The sequence below is a fragment of the Ischnura elegans genome, chromosome 1 (genome assembly GCF_921293095.1).
Source record: "Ischnura elegans chromosome 1, ioIscEleg1.1, whole genome shotgun sequence".
NCBI classification, from domain to species: Eukaryota; Metazoa; Arthropoda; class Insecta; order Odonata; family Coenagrionidae; genus Ischnura; species Ischnura elegans.
Window position 1 is genome coordinate 58818718 of NC_060246.1, and position 23097 is coordinate 58841814.

General features: G+C 42.8%; 1 protein-coding gene across 3 annotated transcripts in view; it reads right to left on the reverse strand.

Moving 5' to 3' along the window:
• Positions 1–22326, reverse strand: part of LOC124161269 — a 31613-nt gene extending 9287 nt beyond the window's left edge. The window contains exons 1-5 of one of the 3 annotated variants that reach the window (XM_046537569.1): positions 11113–22326; positions 9196–9240; positions 7824–7922; positions 7378–7523; positions 46–5935 (exon numbers count right to left, since the gene is read on the reverse strand). In XM_046537569.1, the coding sequence (XP_046393525.1) occupies positions 46–5935; positions 7378–7523; positions 7824–7922; positions 9196–9240; positions 11113–22303 (17371 nt within the window). In that variant the 5' untranslated portion in view covers positions 22304–22326. Of the gene's footprint in view, positions 1–45; positions 5936–7377; positions 7524–7823; positions 7923–9195; positions 9244–11112 lie in introns of all 3 variants that reach the window. The other 2 variants (XM_046537560.1, XM_046537578.1) reach the window with 2 other exon arrangements.
• Between the last annotated feature and the right edge of the window lie 771 nt (positions 22327–23097).

The window sequence follows — 23097 nt, forward strand, 5'->3', positions numbered from 1 at the left end:
AATTATTGTGAAAGACAGAGTTAAGAGCTGCATTTTTATACTCACGCATGCATGGTCTATCTGGGAAGAGTCTGGCAAACCCTGGTCTACAGTCACACCGTGGTCCATCCACAACAATTCCATCTTCCTCATCCACTATGCAAATCTCATTCTTAGCTGCATCACACTCAGGGTTGCAGGATGGGTAGTTGTCCTCTCCTCGTGGAACCTCATTAGTAATGATGCTGGTTGCAAAACCCTCTCTAATGTCTTCTTTTTCCGTGCCATCGATACCGTATGTGATTGAGCCATCCTTCTCGTTTGTAATTATTTCACCATCTTTATCTCCAAATTCAGGTTTCATGTCATTTTCTTTGTTACTCACAATTGACACTGTGGGTCTCAATGGGAATGATACATCAAAGAATGCACTCGTTGGTTGGTTATCAATGACCTCAATGGGCTTGGATGTACTGCTTGAATCCCTTTGAGAGTTGTCTGCATTGTGTGAAATGTCTTGGGCTTTGGGTCCTTGATCATATCCAACCGTGTGTAATATCCAATGTGTAGGTGCTGTTATCGTGACGGTTGTTACTGCAGTAGTTGTGCTTGACTGGACTGTTGTGTGCACCTCAGTAACAGTGCCCACAATCGTTGATACAATAGTGACTGGTCTTGCCTTCTCAGGGGCAATTGTCTGAGTGACAATGACGGTCCTAGTCTGTGGTGGACTGCCAGGACGGCTCTCTACGACTGTTTGTGTAACTGTACGTGTTTCTGTTTGTGTCCTGGTAATGTATCGTGTTGTTGGGGTTCCTGTTACAGAGACTACCACAATACTTGTTGCAGCATCATTTGATCCAGCAGCACCCAATCCTCCTTCTTCTTCAAAGTCATGCTCTAAGTCTTCATCTTCCTCCTCATAGAGAGGCGGAGATGAATTTCCATGTCCTCCAGAAGGTCGACCATTCCCTCCAGCTAATGCCCCATGAGAGGATGGTGATAAGAATAAATCTCCATGGACTGATGGCTCCGTAATTGGATTCCTTGTAGATGTTGGACGGGTGTATAGTCCACCGTAGATAGTTGAGGCTCCAGAGTGCAAAATTGTAGGACCAACAGCATCAGTTATCCTTGAACTCAAGTCATTTGAAGGAAGTTCAGCCGTTGGAATTGCAGTGAAGTGATTACCATCCCATACAATGGGCCCCCCACTACTTTCTACCTGAATATCTGGGGATGATGGTGATGATGTTATAATCTGAGGCTCCTTTTCAGCAGAGAATGAAGGGTTGACTGGTAAGATTGGCTTGTATGGGATGCTGCTATCCCTCAAAGTGAAGCCACCTAAACTGCTGGCTCGAGTTGGCTGAATTATAACATCTCGTTGCGGAGGCGCTGATGTGTGAACTGCATCCTTGTGTTGTGAAGTGCTGGAGAAGGATGGTTGCCAAGGAGTTTGACGAGATGATGATGATGGTACTCTTTGGACTGGGACTGGACCAGGTGGTTTCAATGGACGCAGTGGCCTGTGCCAAACTTGGGATGGCCTACTTTGGGTGACATGATGGTTGTGATAATTTGGCCGTGGTCGATGTGGATTCACTGGCCTTACTACAACTCTCACTGGAGGCCTTGAAATTTCTGGTCTTGCAGTATTCTCTTGTATTGAAGGCGTATCAACTATTGGCTTCCTTGTTGGTGGCAAAGGACGTGGTGCTATCCTGATAGGCTTATCAAGGAAGTCTGGATTGTAGTCTTGGGGTCTAATGGCAGGCCTGTTAACAGCTCCTGGAGGAGGTCTCTGGGAGTTTGGTGGCTGGTTGGTCGGCTGATTAGGTTTTGTTGGTGGCTGAGGTGGCTGCATGTCTGGTATTTCAAAGCGATATGGTGGAGCTTCAGGCAAAGTGAATGGTTGCTGATGATTGGATTGTTGATTTTTATCACTTGTACCCTTTGAAGAGTTAGCGTTGATAAATTTATTTATTTCCCCTATGTGAATGGGAATGCTATCATCTGATTCATGAGAGGGTGTTGGGAAACGATTTTCTGCATTTGAATTGGGAGACTGAGGTAACAATGGTTTTTCTTTAATGATAGGACTTTCTGGAAGGGTGTTAGGGCGGCTATCTTCTTGTGGGCGTTGAATTAATGTCTGTCCAGGTCTGACCGGACGATTATTTGACTCTTGAAGGACCTCTCCATCTTGGGCTCCTTCTGCTTCCTCTGGATCTTCAAGATCTTCGTCATTTCCTTCAAACCATTGATGTTGAGTGTTACCATTCGGGAATGGTTTTACTTGGTCCCTGTGAGGATTCCCTTGTGGTCCATTCTCCGAGTGATGGTTGAGTGGAATTATGATCGGCCCTCCATTGTTGTTCAGTGCAGGTCTCTGATTTCCCAGTGAATGGGGACCAGTCCCTGGTCTTGGAGGTGGAGGTGGCATCAGATGATCTGCAGGACTGTTTTGGCCATTCAATCCAGTTGTATACCCAACTGACAATGGTGGTGGTCGGTGTATTGCACCAATGGATGCATGAGGACGCTGTACATGGTTCAAGTGATGACCATTGTTCCCTGAGTGGAGACCGGGTCGTGATTGGCCGTAGTAATTTGGTGGTGGCACTTGAGGTTGTTTGTGGCCCTGTGGTCTAGTGTGCCCCACTATGATATTGTCAGGGTGCAGTACCGACTCTGATTCTCCATGTACTCCAATGATGGGCTGCCCATGGAGAAGGTTTTCCTCTTCTTCATTGACCACTCCTTGGCTTTCATCAGATGATTCATCGTTAGTGATAATGCGAGTTTCCTCTGGGTATGCATCACCTTTTAAGATATCTGTCACTGGAGGTCGCCCAATTTCAACCACTACCTCTCCACCTGTGCCCATAGGTACTTTATGCATCTGGGCCTGTCCAAGTGTGAGATGGGGTGACAAATGTGGTTCTGATATTGGTCCCAAATGTGGCTCTGAATGTGGTTCTCCAGCATTGAAAACAGTACCTGGTCGAGTGCCTGATAACGGTGCTCTAACATCGAGGAATGAATCTGTTGGATCAGGCCTGTGGGCATTAGTCTCAGATCCAACCGACAAGGTGACTGCATCAATTGGTATGTTAAATGACTGTGAGGGTTGTATTTTGTACCCTGTGGAACGGTCAATGGTGTTATGATTATATTGCAGTGCTGGATGAGGATTGAGATTTTCTAGTGGTGAACCAATGATGATGGGAGGAGCAACGTGTATGTGAGGCTGATAATTCCCAATGTCTCCTTGAATTGGTCCAGTAGAAATGGTTGGACGATGCTGAATGAGTTGAGGTGATGGAGGTGGAGGATTTGGCTCAGGAACCATATGTGGAGGTAGTGGCTTGCCTATAAAGACTGTTTCAACTCCTGAAACAACAGATACCCGTGTTGGATTGACTCCAGAGTAAGAAGGATAGCGTGGAGGAGGTGGGGGCTTCATTTCTGGTGGCACATCATTGCCTGGTCTTGTACGTGGGGGTGGTGCAATCACAGGTTTTTGTGGGTAATGATGTGATGGTTGATTATTGGCGAGTATAACAGGTGGTGGGTTGCGTACAGGGGGTGGAAGTGGGGGAGGAGGAGGAGCGTAGTTGTGAGGAAGCATCTGTGCAACTCCACCATTATTGGATGGCCTAGGACCTAATACAGATGGTTTCCCAACAATGACATCACTGTTAGTCGTGATAACCTGGCCTGGTTGGATTGGAATGCCATTTTGCAGGAGGAGGGGATTATCAAGCGTTAAAGTAGTTGGCATAGATGGCTTCACTGGTGATGGAGGTGGTCGACGCTCTTGTGTGTCGGGGAAACCATGAATTGGGAAATTCTGCCCATAGTATGCTTCAATAGATTCACCATGAGTTGATTCAGAAGCCACTGCATCAGAATTATGGTTTGGTGATGAAGCAAGACCTCCCACTGGGATGTAAACTGGGTCTCGTATGAGTGGTGCAGATTGAGGGGCTGGTGGTCGTGGTAGATCTATAGGGGGAGGAGTGCGTGGAATGGTTGGGGGAGGACGAGTTGTGATTGTGTGATTGTAGCGTAGTGGAGGGGATTTCAGGTTATTTTGAATCAGTCCAGCCATTGCATTAAAAACAGGACCCAGGGCATTAAGTCCATTTAATGACAGAGATCCCAAATTAATCAAATCACCAACTCCAAGGTTTGGCCCCCCTGAGGCAGCGGCTAGAAGACCTCCAGTGCCTCCTGCAGATTGAATTGCTCCAGAGCCTGCTCCAATCAGTGCACCCTCTGGGTTCTTGTTTGAAGGGTCTGACACTGGAATCAATGAGACGTTCCCATCCGGTTGCATGGAGACTATAACTGCATCTCCTGGTACAAGTGTAGTTGCTAAGCCATTTCCATTTGCCACCACTGTTGATGCTGTGATTGTGCTGGTTACATATGATACGGTTGGTCTGGAAGCGTGGTCATTTTCACCTAGATGAGATTCATCTTCACTAGTAGGAGATGATGAGAGGCTATTTAAGAGAAACTCTGGGGTGTCTGTATGGGCAACATTGTTCGAGGAACTTGAGGTGTGCAATGTTTCATCAACATCTTCATCATCATCATCCAACGTTACTTCACTATGTGACGATGCTGCTGCTGTTGGCTCATCAATGTTATCACTTTCATTTTCCTGTGGCTGGATGTCATCAAAGAAGATGATAGTTGATCCAATTACCACATTGCCATCAGTGGTTTTTGATGGTGAAATACCTTGCATGTTTGAATCATCATTTTTATGAGTGGCACTTATCTTTTGTGATGGTAAGGAAGCAGTTTTTGATACATCAATTGCAGATCCCTGAAATGCTGTTATCTCCATAGGAGACCCTGAGAGCATCACCGTCGCAATGATTGGAGAATGAGATGACTGCATTGAGAATGAGCTGCGTAGAGAATCAAGATAAACTGAATCCAGTCCTGCTGTGATTGCTTCAGTTGCCAAATTGGTTGAAACCCTGGTGTTTGATCGAGTTACCGTTTGGCCATTCTCTAGCAGTGTCGTGAAGTACGTAAAAGTTGTTAGGTAAGTCTTGGTAGCAAAAACACTCAGTGGTGGTAATGATGTAGCCACCTCTTCAGTAGTTTTTACTGAGTTTTGATCCTTTGAGTATGAAGCTGGGACATTTGTTAGACTTGGTGTTTGATATCCTGATGCCGTTTTGGTAGGGGCCAGGTAGAATTTCTCAGTCACCACATCAGATGAAGTGGCTACGTTAGTTTTTATAACTGTGCTGCCTTTTTCCAGGAATGTGTTGTAATAGGTGTAAGTGACAAAGTATGTCTTAGTGATATCTGTGGTGGAAGTTGGATTGATTTTAGTGGCAATAATTGAGGGAGCTGGTGTAGATGCTTCTGTGATAACAACTTGTGTTAAAACATCCTCTGTGCTAATCACTTTCACCCCAGAGGCAGAATCAGATAGAGTTTTAGTAAGGGTAAAAGTATTAAAATATGTATTGGTGTCATACAAAGTTGGCTCTGATGGCTGTAGATATCCTGAATCTGATTCTTCTGGTGAAGAGCCAGGTTTTGGTGATGGATTAGCTGGTGCTGTCACTGTGTTTGCTACTGTTTGGCGTGTTGTGAGGACGACTGGTATTTCTCCATCTATGATGGTGTTGAGGTATGTAAAAGTTGTCCGATAGGTGCTAGTAACAAACTTTGGAGGTCCATCCACTTTGGAAGTCAGGGCTTCATTGACATTGGTAGAGACGACTGGGTTTTGTTGAATAGTTTTTGTGGGCCTGACTTCCTCTGTTACAACATTGGAAATTACATCTTCTCGACTGGAGACAACAGTGCTGCTTCCTTGAAGGAAGGTTGTCAGGTATGTATATGTAGTGGCATAAGTCTTGGTAACAAAATTTGCTGCTTGTGATTGCAGGGACAAGAGAAGACTATGTTGGTCCCCCTGAAAAAAAGTAAAAAGAAGAATGTCAGAACACAAAAATAGCATTCATAATTTTAATGCAAAACTTTTTCTAGACCTTTCATCAAATGTATCCCAAATTTATTATGATTCTCGTAAATTTCACTTTTAATGTCTGATTCTAGATGCTGATTTCATTGAAACATTAATGATTGCAAAACTAGCTATCATTTTTCAGGTCAAAAATTATTAGAAAAATTTTCACTTTTTTCTCAAGTACATATACACCGATTCTTGTAAAGAATATTGACATATGTATATGTGTGCATGTATAAATTGGTCTATGGCAGGGCATATTCATGAGTTTAAAAATCTTCTTTGGCTTCTGAACCAATACCTGCTTCCTGATACATGCCTTAAATCTCAACACCATTTCTTATGAATTGGGTAGTTTCCTTCATCAAAGAAAACGAAAGGTATTGATTGCGATTCATTACCCACCATTAGTGTATTCATTATGTTCAAATTATTTGGTTTTAGAAATCCCAGTTTGGACGAATGGCAACGGTCAATTTTAACCTCATTTGAAAGAGGCCAGATTGGCGCCAATGCGATTCCACTCCACGTGACATCACTGGGACCTAGTTTCTATACGAGTAGATAGGAGTTATACATCGTCTGAGGTTACCAATGCATGCATGAGGCACAGAGTTCAGGGAAACATCTCTTAATAACCACCCATTATAATTGCCTAAGTTCAGAAAGTTTCCTTCGTTTCATAGGGTAATAATAATCCTTATTAAAGCCAAGCGCTACCTGCTAGCAGGGTACTCAGCTACCTGCTAGCAGCCTGCGTCGTATCAGCGCTCAAAGCTTCACCCCAAGGTCACCTCACTTTGAGGCAGCGGGAACCAGAAATATGTCATATGGGCTTTTCCCATCATTCCTACTTGGCCGTCGCGTTTTCGTGCGCTTGAAAATTTTCACTTTTCGTTTAATTGCGAAAAATTGATATCGTCATTTAAAGATCTAAAAGCGTGAAATGCGTACTCCAGGAGTAATAATCTTTCGATTTAGGCAATAAAAAAATGATAGGAAACCACCCTATTGTAACTGCAGGTGTTATATTTGCTGATTTTGATACTTCACGTAGGCAGTAGACTTTTTTTTATCAAGGGTACACAATAAATTGGAATACAGAGTCAAAAATATTTCAATCCCTGGATGAAGAAGCAATTTGGATTTTTCTCTGGCTTATTAAGACCCCAATTGTTGGGTTAAGTTTTTTGATATCAAAGTTGCTCTCTAGCATCAAGGCTAAGACGCTGAAGAGGAAGAGTGACTCAGTCTCCAAACCTTTGGTAAAGTAGAAGTTTTTTTTCCTTTTAGAAGAACCTATGAGCTTTTTATGATGGGCATTCTCAGGAAGAGCATCAAGTATCATCCCAATTTTTTTCAATGAATATTGGATAAGCAAACTTTACCTGTGGCTTTCCTCCACCTGATAAAGCAGTTGGTAGAGTGAGATGTATCTGGTCAGTTAGCCTGCTTGGAGCTAGAGTTATTGGTCTCGATGCAGTTGACAAAATTCGCAGCACATCTGGACCACCTGGTAGTGTTGTCTTATCTCCTGTAATTAATTTCCAATTTTATGCTTTTGTACTATGGCTACAGACTAGTTTTGATTTGTACATTTGCTCGCTGTATTTATTGAAAAATGAATTCTCTTTGGCTCTCAGAATGAAATATGGAAATAATAGCCTTTGAATTGGATCAAAATTCTATGAGAAGTGTTTATGTGAGAGAAAGAAGCAATTATTCTTACCATTAAAATTTGTAGTCAAAATGTTTTGAATTATTTTTATAATGGAAAAATGGAAAACATTGCTAAATAATTCAAAGTTAAGCTTAAGGTGAAATATTTACCCACCTGCCACAATGACTTCCACCCCATTACTCATTACACGGGTTGCCAAGTTGAATCGGGCTGCTTCCACATTCATTCGTCCTTGAGCCCCAAATGTTGCTCCTACCCCAAAGGAGGAAAATAACACTGTGATGAAGCTGATAAGATTTAGAAGTTGCTGTATGAAAGTGTTAAGTCAGTGATTGATTTGCAGTGTATTATTTTACCACAATAATTGAACAAGATTTAAAACATCATTTATGGTGAGAGGCAGTGAATAAATTCACGTAAAAAAATTCCATACCAACATGAAATGAGAAGAGTGTATGTTAGAGCTTCAATTATCCATCATAATAAAGGGCAAATCCCTAACATATAATCAGAAGGATGCAAAATTTGATCCATTCTTGACTATTATCATAGCAATTTTACTTAGGAAAGAATTTAAACTCAGATATTGGTTTTTTGATTTGACTTGGCAATCATTTTAGGAGAGGAGAATGACTGTTGACCCTCTGATGGTTTGGCTAAGAGTGAAGAGTTCCATTCCCATTCAGCAGACCAATACCTCCACTGCATAAGCGCTCAACAATCGCCCACTGAATCAAATCCACTCATCTAGTACTACAAGGGCTATCTAGATGAGCGGATTTGATTCGGTGGGCGATTGTTGACCGTTTATGCAGTGGAGGTGTTGGGATGCAGATTCTTGTGATATTACATAGGGGTCACATGTACTCAAAGGGGTGAGTGTGCTGATGTCAGAATTATGGTAGGAAGTTAGTATGAGTATAAAGTACATATAGTAGGACTCCTAGGTGGTGAGTTATAGTGCCTGGCAGCATGTGGAAAATTCCCTATATTTTTGTCTACAAATGTTTGTTTAAAAGTTTTCTATTGCATGGAATATGCAATCGGAATCAGTGGATTAACACTCATTCTCCTCCCTTAAATGATTGCCTAGCCAACCCATTGAAAATATAGTACTGAAGATATTTATCATTTCCAGAAATAATTTGCGTAATTGGATTCTCATATCTTCAAATATTAGTATTTTAGCCAATTAGATGCTCGACTTAATTATTATAATTTCAATTTGATTTCTATGCCATGCTTTCTCTTTGTCTTTTAACTCCATTCAATTGAAAACTAGTTTAATTTTTCTTTTAAGCTGAATAAGTGATGGGAAAGGAGATTAAGGGAAGGGTGGAAAGGTTGAGTTGGGGGATGTTTGGCTGACAGGCTTGGAAAGTGAGAGGCAGATAATCTAACAAATGGTGAATTAGGCAACAGATAATCAAGGCTTTAATGAGATGGATTCAAAATTGAGTTGTTTTTGATTTATTGCTTTACAATTTTATGAATGCATGCCATGCACAGATGTAATGGTTCTTACCTTCCACACTTATGTCATTTGATTTTGTGATTGAAGCTTCAGGTACTGCTGCAAAGCAGATTTAGGAATGAGGAAAAATATAAGGTAAAAATGCAGTATTCTTAATAGAAGAATGGTATTTCAGTCACTACAAATATCAATTTATACAATGGTTAGCACTTATAAAAAATAAAGAATACAGAAGAAAAATGTATGAAATAGTAGGTGCATTTTGAAGGCATTGCAGAATAACATATCTATAGATATCTATATATAGAACTCTCATAGGTGAAAAGGCAAAGGAATTATGTAAACATGCATATCGATTAATTTTACAGACTAAAATTTTGTAAATCATAGAAATGAATGTTTCAAAGTTATTAGTTCTAAACAATGTGGCCAATTTTTGTTTCCTGATCTAATTAGTTTGTGGAAGAAATATATATTTACAGTAGAATACAGTTTGAAAGAGTGTTTGAACCTTATAATCATGTACCATGCAGAGTGTTTATGTACTACATTATATAATTCTATGTTATAAGGCTGGTTCAGCTGCCCTAGAGGAAAAAGAGAACTGATATTTTAATTTAAGGAATCGATGTTTGGTGAGGCAACATTATAATTGAGCTCTTTTGAATGGATGATATGTATTTTAATTATTATTTATAAAATAATAATAAACTACAATCAATAGCATCATTAATACTTTGGTAAATTGACATAGAAATGTTTTGAATTTATCTGAGCTCTGAGTTACCTACTTATAATTAAGTTTATTTTTTTTTCAAAACATATTTCCTTCATAATTTCTCTGAAATGTACTTTGAAAATTTTTGTATTTGCAGTATCCATGTCACTTATTGAAACATAATGAGATCAGGTGTTATTCATGGGATTAAAATGGCTACTTTGCGGAATGAAATCAAATATTTAGCAAGAAGTTGCTGTTATCAGAGGCACTGTCAGTTTTATTCACTCTACATTAGAGATACATAGGTATTTGTTTTGTGAAATCTTTGTGACCACCAGCTTAAAATTTCTCATGTACTTAACCAGAATTTGTTTCCACTGATACTGAGAGTGAGCACTGCTATAAATTGAATAATTCAAGGTGTATAAGAAACATTTAAAGAATTCTTAAAGTCATGCCAAGAATTCAAATGAAATATTATTGATGATATCAATGACACACACTGTACGTGGCTGACTTACAGTATGAAATTATATGCCTTTCTCTCCGTCACAAGGATATTTTGTGTTTCATTAACTGCAAGAAATCAATATTTTTGTTGGATATAATACTAGATACCCAATTCGAAGGATTACTGTATATTGTTCAGTAAATGTTAAATCTTGATTCACATTAAACATACTATACTCTATAGTGCTCATCAACGCTAAGGCGTAAGATACTTAGGACATTAGATTTCAATGCCTCTGTTAACCAGTTTGTCATCTGGAGCAATTAATCTTGGAAAATCTTGGTTAAAACTTTATTAGTTGACTTAATGTTATTATTAGGTATTTGCTTAGAGGGTACAAACTAAAAAGTTGATTAATTATATCTTAAGCATCAGTGCTGGGATATATTTTTCTGTTGAGTAAACAAATGCCGGAGCATTTAAAACAGTATATCATAAAAAATTTTAAGCATTTTTGAACCTTGTATTCATATTTTAAAAATAAAATCTTTGCGTGTTTTATAATCAGTCATTATTTTTTTCAGTTTTTATTATGAAATTAAAAGACGAAGTGGCTCATATTGGCATTCTGAAAGTTTTAAAAGAATTAATATGCATGCTTTTTAGTTTGAAAAAAGGGTTTAAATTCTTGCAAAAAAATTCCAAAGTATAAATGATTGAGGAAGTGACATGCATGCATAGTTGTTTTATTGCAAATTACTATCTTTAGATAGCTATCCTTTTCTATATCACTGACCTGGTGAAATAGTTGCTGTTGGTTCCAGGAGTCGTGTCACAGTCCTGGTTTTCACAACTTGTTTGACCTCTGTTGTTGAGGATACAGCGGCCAGTGATGGGGGTGCAGCTGCTGCCTGGTCCACTCCTGCCTCCACACTACTCTCGACTCGAGATACCACGTATGTGTACGTTTTAAGTAATGTCTCTGTCAAAGTCTCTGTTACGTAAACAGGTGGTGGTGGAGTCGTTGAGGAAGGTTCAATGACAACTGTACTTGTCGGCTCAATGGTTGTCTCTGTCTCTGGGGTGTCTACAATGTCAGAGGTGGTCGTTTCAATGATTGGTATTGTGGATGTAGACGAAGGCCGACCTCGCAATCTGGATAGTCGGGATCTGTAGGATGGCTGTCTCGATGAGGATGCTGAAGGTCTTCGCCTGCTCGGGAATACAATGGGTGCTTTGGTCCTGGCTCCCTGCACCTTCTGAAGGAAATCTCCGCTTGGGCGCCTGGTGACGCTGAAGCGAGTTGGCCTCACAAAACGAGGACCTTCTGGAGTAGCACCTGTATCATCTGGTGAAATGTTTGCAATGGATGACTTAGGTTCTTGGCGGAGTAGTTCCGTCTCTCCTGTGAAGGTCTCATCTCCACTCCAAAATGATGGTTCGACAGTTTTTGGGGGTGTTGCACTATACTGATCTTTTCCTAGTGAGGCCACCCATTCTCCTGTTTGCTGGACTTCTTCCTCTTTAGCAACCTTGATTCCTTCCCCTGGAGCTTTTCCCTCTGGCTCTAGCCTTTCAACTTTTTCATCTTCTTTCACTGCAGATGGAACTTTTTGATCTGCATCTACAACTTTGTCTTGGATAGCTATTGAATTTTTTTTGCTGCCAAAATCATCAATATTCAGTCCAGCAGGAGGAATCCTTCTTGCTGTTGGGGTTTCTCTTGTAGGAATAGATGAGGAAGTTGTTTTGGGTGTATCATCCAGAGTTTGAGTGGGGGTTATTATTGGTGTTACTCTGAGCGTGGGAGCTGCTTCTTCAGATTCCTCTCTGGATGTAGTGGGTGCGATAGGCTCCAAAGGAGAGCTGTCCACCACAGCAATACTTTGTCTATGAATTGGCCGTCGTCTGGTCACTGTGATGCGTTGCCTTCTTGCAGTTGATTGCGTGCTGGGTGCTGTTTCCAGTGAAGTTGAAGTGGTCAAAATTCTCTTCCTGGTCACAACTACTCTTCTTCGTCCAGGCGTTGCTTCATTACCTTTTTCAGAACTGCTCTGTTCTTTTTCTTGCGACCTAAAATTATTTGTTAAAGTGTTTTCTTCTTTAGTTTCTTGAGGCCCCCTGTTTGATAATGAATTTGATTCATCATTTTCTATTGAAACTGGTTTTTTTCGTCTTAAAACTTTTACTCTTTTTCTGTTGCCTCTATTAACTGTGTCATCATTTGTGTCTTCTTCGCTTGCTTGAGGCCTGATTCTCAATACTTTTACTCTTTTTGATGGAAAATTGGCCTTTAAGAGGTCTACTACATCCTCAGCACTAGTTCCATCATTGTCCTTTTCAACACTTGTCCCATCAGAGAAATCTGTATTCCTTCCCCTTGATTGATTGTCATTTATTGCTTCTTTTTGCCTGTCCTCTGATGATTGAGGCAATTCTTTCTCAAGGTCAAATCTCTTAGGCCCTCTCCATACTCTTACAGGAGAGCCATCATTGGATTCCCCACTAACTTTTCGGACAGGTACACGCACTCTGACTCTCCTACGCTTATTTTCTTGGCCTGGGTTTGGGTTTTCATTTACTCCTGTCTCATATTGTGTTTGCCTCTTTTGTCTATGTATTGTTGAATCTAGGTATTCCTCTGCGAATTCATCGGAATCATCTTCATCTTCAACCCCTTCGTCAATGCTAAGGACCTTTCGCTTGAGCGGGGCTAACTCAGCGGGTCCATCGGCTAAAAAATAACCGGTCTGGGCATGGGTGTCACTCTCAACAGCAAGGATCTTCTCGTTGGTGGCAGAGACTGGTTGCAAATTTTGAGACGGTGATGAATTAGTTGTGGTATGGCTGTGCTGGTCTACATGCTTGCTCACATCTCCCACAATGCTTTCCAAGCTTTCTGTTTCATATGTAGTAAATTTAGCCACATTGTCATCCCCTTGTTTGTGAAGTGGGAAGGCATTAGGTATGTAATTTACTGTTGAAGGTGACAAGAATACATTTGGATCCTTGTAAGGTAGGGAATTTGTAAATTTATCTGGCTCATTCTCTACTGGATTTTTGTATGGGACTGGAAACTCTGGCAAATCTGTTACATATTGAGCAGTTGGAAGTCTCTCTGGTGATATAGCTTCCCTTTTTACTAGTGAACTTCCTGCCTCAATGCTAATAGTTGACAGAACTGTGCTGAAATCACCTGGCCGTCTCCCAGATACATACAGGGTTATTACACTTGTTTCATATTGTTTTGGTGCTGGTTGTGGGCTTTGCTTTCGACTTGATGAGGGTTTATTCTTACGGGATTTTGGGCGTGGATTTTCCTCAGCTCTTGCTGGCCTTTGACCCTCTTCATCCTCTCGTTCTTCATCTACTGCTTCTACTCTTTTGTGAGGTCGATTTCTCCTTCTTGATGATGACGACTTGCGTCTTTCAGTTGCTGGACTTACTGAATCTAACTCCTCTTCCTCCTGAATTACTTCCTTCGTAGGGATATCAGAATTAGTTAGTGGTATAGTGGGCTGCTGTTGCTGAAGCAGTTGAGCTGCCTGAAGTGGGGATAACTGTCCTGGTAGAGTGTTAGGCAATCCCTGTGGCTGTTGCTGATTTAAGAGTTGGGCTTGGAGGAGTGCAGGAAGGAGAAGTGAATTCAGTTGTTGTTGTGGAGCTGCAGTGGGAGTCACCACTATAGTGTCTGTGATGAATTCAGTTGCTGTCACAACCTGAACAGATGAGTCAACTATGGTTGTCATGATAGCTTTACCTCTCAATGTTATAGGAATGACAGTGGAAGTTTTCTCAGTTAATGTGGTGACAAATGTTGTGGACCTTGTTTTGAACTCAGTTGTTGGAGTAGGAGGTGCCAATGCAGCTGCAGCATTGGGCTGCTGAAGACCCAAGAGAGGATTAACATTGCCTTGTAGCCCAAATTGTCCAAGGAGTAGCTGTGAGAGCAAAATATTTGCCAGGGGTGCACTGGGCAGTAGTCCATTTTCTCCTGCTATTGTGCTGACTACTTCTTCTACTCCATAAGCAGTTGAAGGTACAACATGTGAAAATGAAGTCTTCCTTCCACGGATGACTGTTGGAGTAAATTCAATGCTGGAAGTAGGAGTTTCACGTGCTATATATTGTGTTACATGTACAATTCCTGGAGTTGGCGTTGCTGTGACATCACTTCCAAGGAGGAGTAACCCAGGTGAACCTGCTATCTCAGTTGCTTCATATTGGCCAGGAGTCAAAATTTGTGTTGAAAAAGAGGCTGTTACAACTTTTCTATACTCAGTATTCTTTCCATTTACCACTGGAATTGTAGCCTCAGTGGGAACTTTATGGGTGACAGTTATTTTTTCATCCCTTGATGACTGATATTGACGTCTTCCAGAATAATCATTGGTTTCCAAATCACTGGTCCTGTATCCTGTTCGACTTCTAGATGCTGTTGATTGTGTACGTCCCCTATTTGTGTATCCACGTCCTCGTGATCTTGATTTTGCTGGTGCTGTGGGTGTTAATTGGGTATCTGACTGACTCCTCAACCTTGGAGGCTTTGGACGTGGTTGCTGCTGACTGGCTAATGTTGTGTCACCTTTTGTACGTCTTCTGGATGCAGGACTAGTTGAAGTTGGTCTCCGAAAATTTGTTCTCTGTGTTGTCTCCCTGTTGTTGTTAGTGTTTGTGTTTAAATTGGTATTAGCATTTTTATTTCTGTTTCCAGTTATAGTGAATTGAGTCCGTGAGGGTGAGGTAGGTGCAGATGGGCGAACACGTGGTTGATGCTGTCCACTATTTCTTGACCTTGAAGGTGGTTGACGTGGCACCTCGCTTTGACTCTGCAAGCTGTACTCTTCATCAACATAAACATCATCCTCATCGGTTCCAATTCTTGCTTCTGCCTCTTGCACAGGAGAACTTTTCCTTGACGATCCTGGCCTACGGAATCTGCTTGAATATCCTCTAAGTGCTCCTCCACTGCTACTTGCACCCCTGGTCCCATATTCAACTTGTCTCTTACTTCGAATCCGCCGGGGAGAAAAAGGCCTTATGATAACTCTTGGTGGCTCATTTTTGCTCTTAACATCTTCTGATGCTTCGTAGTCATTATCAGCGATGGAATCATCTGAAGCATCTCCATCTTCTCCAATATCTTCGTCAAAACCATCATTTGCATTGGATTCTGCCTCCTCCACTATTTCATCCCTTTCTTCCTCATTTGATTCTTCCTCTTTGTTTGCTTCTTCCTCAGCCTGCTGTTTTTCTTGCTCCTCTCCAGGTCGACGGAACAGTCCTCTTCTTGGGAAAAGGCTACTGGTAGGTCTAGCTCTGTTGAGTACCTGCAGGCGTGGAGCCTGAGATGACCTTGGTTTTGGAGTGGTGGGAGCTTTAGCAGGTGACTTTGTTGTTGCTGACGAGGATGCCTTATACCGTCCTCTGTTAGGTTTCCTATCTTCAGTGGGTAAATTTTCTTCACTACTCGGTCTTCTCAGAAATCCTAGTCTTCGGGATGCTGTGGTGCGTTGTATTGGTGCTGGGGTTGTCTTTGGAGTCACCTGTGGCTGATAGAGCGGTGGACGACGGAGGCGCAGTGGTGGTCGCCTGAATGGTGAAGTTGTCCCCTCAGTAGTGGGAGTTAATGCAGCCTCTAAGGGAGTGCTCTCTGTTGGTTCTGTTACTTTAACTGTCTCTTCTCTATCTGTACCTACATCCTCATCTTCTTCATTCTCAGCAGATTCTTCATCTTCATCTTCCACTGTGTTGCGATCTAATGTTGGGGCTGATGGTGCCTGAGTTGGCCTTAAGAATGCAAAGGTGGATGATGGTCTTATGCGGAAGCGTGAATTTGCTGCAAATAGTGCTGCTGAGGATGATGTTCTACCAAATGGATATTCAGAACTGCTTCTTCCACCACCAGCAAATGAAGATCTGTAGCCTCCAGGCCTGGATCTGCTTGCACCAAATGGAAGTGTCGAGGCAGCTGTTGGTATGATGCGGGAGGAACTTCCTCTAACCCTGCTACCTCCATAGAAAGATGAAGAACCATATGCAGCTCCAGGTGAGGATGATCTAGTTCTAGAGAATCTTCTGCTGTTTGAAGCTGAGGAAGGTCGAATGTCTAATGATGCACTGCCCCTGCGACTGTTAAACCTCCCTCGCAGTGAAGTACCAGCAAAATCTCCGGTATGGGCTGGTGTTGCTGTCACAGTAGGAGTTTGAGTTACCCTGGTTATAGTGGTAGCACTTGTAGGACGCCTTCTTGGATTGAAGGTTGGTCTGTTTCGTGATGCAAATGGTCTGATAACAGGAGTAAATGTTCTTTTGCGTGAAGAGAATGTTAATCTTGATGTAACTCTGCCTCTTCCTTGATTGTTTCCATCTTCATCATCACCGTCATCCTCCTCTTCACCTTCTTCACTGGCATCATCTTCTTCATGCTCCCCTTCTTCTTTATCAGGGGTTGCAGAACTTCCTATATCTCCTAATGAGCTTTCAAGTGTAGGTGCAGTGGTGGCACTTAATACTGCTGTAGATGTAGGGGAAGGTACAATAGCACTGGCATCATCTGTCTTTGTGGCATCACCTGCCTTAAAACTTGAGGTGCTCTCAATTATTTGAGCATATCGTCCATTTATCACTGTGCCTATCACACGTGACTCATACAAAGTGGTAGTTTCTCCTTTAACAATGGAGCCCTGAATCAATCTTACAAGACCTGTCTTTGGAGCAGCTGTATTTACTGGGACAGATGTTTTAGCTGTATCAATGACAACAGAAGATGTGCTTTCGACAACTTGAGCATATAAGTCTCCTATATATGTACCAATGGCCATTGTTGAAAAGTAAGTGGTGGCAAATCCCTCAGCATCCACTATGCTCCCAGCATTCAATGAGACTACTCCAGTGGGTTGCAGGTTCGGTTTTGCCAAAGCTGGTGTACTGGTGACTGATGGTTCGACCAAAACTTGGGTAGAACTCTCTAATACTTGGGCATATCTGCCATCTATATATGTACCATACACATCAGTGGAGAACACAGTAGTTCTAGAGTCCTCCCCTACTGAGCTTCTTCTTACTGTTTTTAGTAAACCTGTGGGCATTTCTGATGTCTTTGTGGGTGTGATAATCTGTTGCTGCACAGGAGGTGATGTTCCAATTGCACGGGGTGTTTGAGTGTCACCTGCTTCAACATTAGTGACTGTTTCTAGTCTACTGTTTACAATTGTGCTTTTTCCCACGTAGGATGTTGTGAAGTAAGTGTAAGTGGTATAAAATGTTGTTAGCTGGGGAATGCCTGAGTCAGTCGGTGATGATGGCTCCACAGATGGTACATCACTCTCCGCTGGTTCTTTAGTTGTGATGGTTGGTACTGTCTCAATAATTGTTGGCTTGGTTGTTGTTTCAGGCAAGAAGGTTTTTGTTGGAAGTTCTATTTCCCTCGTTATTGCTGGCTTTCCTGTGGGAGTCACTATATTCGACACAGTCTCCTCTCTACTATTTACCACTGTACTTCCTCCTTTATAGGCTGTTGTCCAGTAGGTGAAAGTTGTGAAATATGTAATCGGATAGAGAGACTCCGGTAGCTCAGTTGATTTTAATTCTGGCAATATTTCTGTTGATGAAGGTTTGATGCTGATTGATGCAGTAGGAAGAATAATATCTGCGGTCTTTGTAGTTGGCTCCACAGTAACTGCCATTATATTAGTGACAGTTTCCAATCTACTTATAACATCTGATGATCCTCCACGATAAAGTGTGGTAAAATATGTGAATGTCGTAAATGTCGTTTGAAGTAGTAGTGATGTCTCCGTTACCTGATTGGGAGTGGGACTAGGCAGTGGAACTGGAAGCACAACTTCTGTGTTGCTCTCTGAGCTTTCTTGATCATCTGCTTCACTGACAAGTTTTTCTGGCTCACCTGCCTCTTCAAATTTTGTAACCCCAAAGAATTTCTCAGTTGTTACGATTGAATTCTGTTCTGATGTGTCCACTGACATGGTAGTTGATGTGGTTGTTGTTTCAACCCTTACATTTGAGTCATCATTTTGGATGTCATCCATCCTAACATCCTGCTTTTCTTCATGTTTTTCTGAAGGATTGGATATACTGTCAGCTTCATCATTTATTCTTGCCTCAAGACTTTCAGTGGTTTCCTCCACTGGAGTAGTTTCAGCAATTTTGCTCCCTCCTCTGCGCATAATTGTGCTGCTATATTTGTTTGCATTTGAAAAAGGCACAGAAGGACGCAATGATATGCTCAGATCTTCTTCATCATTTTGAGTTGACTGAGAAGACTCCCCTGAGGCAGTGAATGGGATTGGACTGGGTTTTTCTGTAGCTGTTGGTTGAATCAATCCAGAAGGAGTGATTATGTTGGTGTAAACTTCTGTTCTACTTGAAATCTCTGTTTCTCCATCCACAAAAATAGTAGTAAAATATGTGTATGTTGTATAGAAGGTCCTCAGCTGTGGTTTAGCAACAGTTTGGTCTGTAGATTCTCCCGTGGACTCCAAATTGAGACTTGGAGTGGAAAGTAATGGAGCTGTTGGAGTACTGCTGCTAGGATCAGAATCTGAGAAAAACATGGTGGTTGGTCTACCTACTCCAACACTGGTTGGAATGTTTTCCTCTTCATCGCTGCTGTATGATGGAGATGGTAAGGCTGTGGATAGTTCATGATCCCTAACAAGACCGGCTAAAGCTGGTTCAGTGGCTAGATTAACATTATTTAAAGTTGATGTTAGTATGTTTGTCACAACAACTTCTCGGCTAGATACACTGGTAGTCGTATCATGGAAGAATGTAGTCAAGTACGTGTAGGTAGTGTACAGTGTCTTGAATATCAGTTCTATTTCCTCACTATCTTCCTCTTCACTTTCTGCTGACTCCTCATTGTCTGAAGGCGCAGCCTCTTTGATAGTGGCTGTTTCTGGCTCAGCTGTGACTGTTTCATCACTAAATGTTGTAATTCTGTCTTGAGGCAATTCTGGGGTTTCTTCAGCTAAAGGCAGCATAGGAGTAGTAGCAGTCTCTTGTTCTGTCTTGGCATCAGTTGTTGGAGCCTCTGTAGAAAGTGGGACTGTTTGTGTTGGAGTGACAGTGAAACTGCGAGTGAGTAATGCAAACTCCGAAGAGGTCACTTCTCTTGATCGAATAGATGTTGATGTGGTCTCACCATCTGGGATGAAAAATGTTGTGAAATATGTATAGGTCTGATAAATAGTGGTTGGTATGATTGTGAACAGTAAAGTAGGTTTTTCATCATCTGAGCCCTTTTCACTACTTTCTGCTGATGTCCCTTTTCCAACTGTTGGTATAGCATTCTTAGAATCACCATCCTCTACAAGAAAAACCTGTTCTTCAGGCCTTGTATTTACCCTGCGGCCTGTTTCCACCTCATTAGCAATCTCATTTTCTTCAGTTGTACCTGAACCGACAGGGATTGTAGTCAAAATTTCATCTAACTCATTGAATGTAGTTGTGATGGCAGGGGGAGTGGTATCATCAACAGTATCCTTTGTCACTATGGTGCTGTCGGATTCATCATCTACAGTTGTTATTGGAGAAGAAGTGGAGCTTTCTTCATTCTCAGATGGTGGTCGAGTTGTAGTATCAATAGGGGGAGTTGAGGGTAAATCTGTGGGATTGACTTCATTTAAGATACTGGTCGTAGTCTTAATTATTTGGTTGTACTGTCCGTTTATATACGTCCCATAAATCAATGATGTGAAAACAGTTGTTGTTCCATCAAAAGCTCTAGTTCCTCCAATAGATCTTATCAAACCAGTTGGCAATGTCTCTGTACCTTGCAGAGCAGTAGAGGAAGGCTCTAATGGTTGTGTGCTTCTTATCCTTCCCTCAAGGTCTTCCTCGGCTATTGAAGATTCCATAGCATCTACTGATCCATCAATGTCTATCGAAGCCGGTCTTGCATGAGCGTTTTCGAAAAAGGTGGATGTAGAAGTCACAATGTCTGCCATTGGCTGCGTGATAGAGGGCTGTAATGAATCAGCATCAATCTCTTCTTTTTCTTTCTCTTCTGTGGTTTGGGTTTCGTCTGGAGCATCTGATGTTGGGTACACAATCTGCGCATCTGTGAGATCATCTTCGCTGCGACCACTTTTCTCTCTTCCATGGGCAGATATGCCAAAAACAGGTTCAACCAAAAGAGTGGGAATGGTTGTCTGCATGCTCAAGCTGTGTCCAGTTACTGTGCGAGTCACCATACCCGGAGTGTGAGAATAGAACGTTTTTATTCCTGTCATCACGGTCTGTTTTCCACTACCAGATACGGCGTTGGCATTGTAAGCTGGCCCTTCTTTCAACGAACTGACCCTACTGGGAGGCTGATTGTAAGCTGACACGGCTGTGATCTTGGGAGTGACACTAGCGGTAGAGGGAGACGCTTCTTGGGATCGAGGCATGAAGATAATTACCGTGCCATGCGCGGTTGTCGTGAATTCTGCGAATCCGACGTAAGTAATGGTGGGGACGGCTACGGATCCCCCCGACTCTGCGTTGACTAGATCCTCCTTTTCGTGTATAACCTGGAACCCCCTAAATGGCAATGCTTTCCCCAGCCTTTGCCGAGAGCTGAGAGTGCGGTATTCTTTCCTCGGACCTACTCGCGCCTCCACATTATGGTCTACCCTGACAACCACCTTCGCTTCTTCATCGCTTCTCAGTCCCTCTTGTCCTACTGTGAAGGTTGGAAGGTTAAACCGGTGAACTTTGGATGGGCGGATCAAATGAGACCCATCGTCCTTTGAGTCTAGTTTTCTGGCCTTCAGCAGGTTTTCCGACTCCTCCTCCTCTGTGGCCGCGTTCTCTTTGGCGTGTTTGAGCTTTGCCAGTTCTCCCAAGGCCGGCCTCGGAGGCCTGAGTGCTGGAATCCTCGGTGGGAACCTGTAAACCGTTCGTTCTGATGCGCCCGATTCCGCCGAAGCCCGCGAAGGTGAAAGATTTCCCCTGATCTCTGTTTCCAATTCTTTCTCACCTAGGCCATCGTATCTCCCTCTCACTATCCTGGTCTGGGCGACGCCTCTACCAACCGTCACGGTCAGCATCTCGGTCGGTGCATGCCCGTCCGATTTGGCGACCGATTCCTCTGCACCCTGGATGCTGAACCCTCCGAGCAGTTCCGAACCTTCGATGAACACACCGCGCATCCCCGCACTGGTTCCCGCGGAATCCTTGATACCGGCGCCGCTTTCCGCGGCCGAGGCGCGTGCCGACTTGGGTAGCACGAGGTTAAGCTGTCGGTTATCGACGTTGACCACGATGCGGTCATCAACTCCAGTTCGGACCACGAGTTCGCTAGCCTTGGAAGGCAGAGCGGTCGCCGTGGAACCTCCTTCAACTGCAGTCGTCGCGCTCGGGGATAGAGCGGTGTTACCGAAAAAGAACAAGTACGTCTTGTCTCCCTTTACGTGCGTCCCAGTGAAGACGTCGTACTTTGTTTCCCCGCCGTCCACCAGAGCACCACGAGTTCCAGTCACCGTCACGACCTGGTCATCGTCGGACATGTCATCCTTGGCTTCGTTTTGTGTTTCGGACGCCGCCGCAGTTGGTATCGGCGGTGTTGCAGTCTGGTATGTCTCAGTCGGAGGGACGGTAGCCGAGGGTTGTATCTGGGTAGCTGCCCCTTGGACCACTCTGGACGTGCTGGAGACCAATTGAGCGTACGTCCCGTCGATGTAGGTGCCGCTGAACTCGGTGGTGTACAGCGTGGTGGCCGTGCCGTCTACTCGTGTGGAGGTGGCGCTGGAGAGAAGGCCAGTTGGGCGTATCCTTGCCATGGAACCGGCCGAGGGGACGGCGAAGAAGACCCGGGAGGATGTGCTGACGATCTTGGCGTAGACGCCTCCCTCCAGGTGAGTGCCGTACACCTTCGTGGCGAACTCGGTGGTGGTGCCGTCGAGGACGAAGGTTCCGGCCGTGGAGGTCAGGATACCCGTGGGTCGCAGGCGTCGATCACCACCCTCATGCACGAACATGGAAGTGGTGACGGGGCCGTCGATCCGGGTGCTGACTTCTGCGGGGCGGAAAGAAAGTGGGGCGGTGTCCGGGGTCGGGAGGGTAGTGAAGGAGTCGAGAGTGTGACAGTGACAGAGAGGGAAGTAAAGAAAGAGACAGGATAGATGAAGAGTGGAAGAACCGTCTCCGTCTTCGGGAGACATACACGTACACATCCGCTCACACACAATTACGAACTTAAAAGCACCATTTGAAATGAAAGATAGATTGACAAGGATTAAGTGTAGAAATATTCCCTTTTGAAGGAAATTTTTGCGAAATCATTCAGGAAAAATATTTGCACTGAAATACACGAATCTGATAATTTTTGAGCCCGTACAAATCGAAATGATCGCAAATGATCATTTTAATTAGAGGAAATATTTTAGCCAATACTGCTGAGATAAATAAGTCGTATTCTGATACGTTACTATAAATTAAGGAGACAGCTTTTTGATATCCCGTGATTTCGTTAGGTATTTTTTAAGATAAGAACTTCCCCGTTTACTTTCCATTATTATTAATATATTTTAGCTTTATTGGCCACTTCTTTATCCACGTAACTATTTACCCAATTGGAATATGTTTTTCAAATGTCTTTTGTCAATTTACCTACTGGAATATAAATATTAATGAGCTTTAAGTTATATTTAGCTTGTTTTAGATGCATTTCTAGAGTTGAAAATTTTACGGATTTTTTTCCATTTGTAACGTGCAGTAGCTACAAATAAATTATCATGAATGCGATGCGGATTTCGGTAATTATTCAATTAAA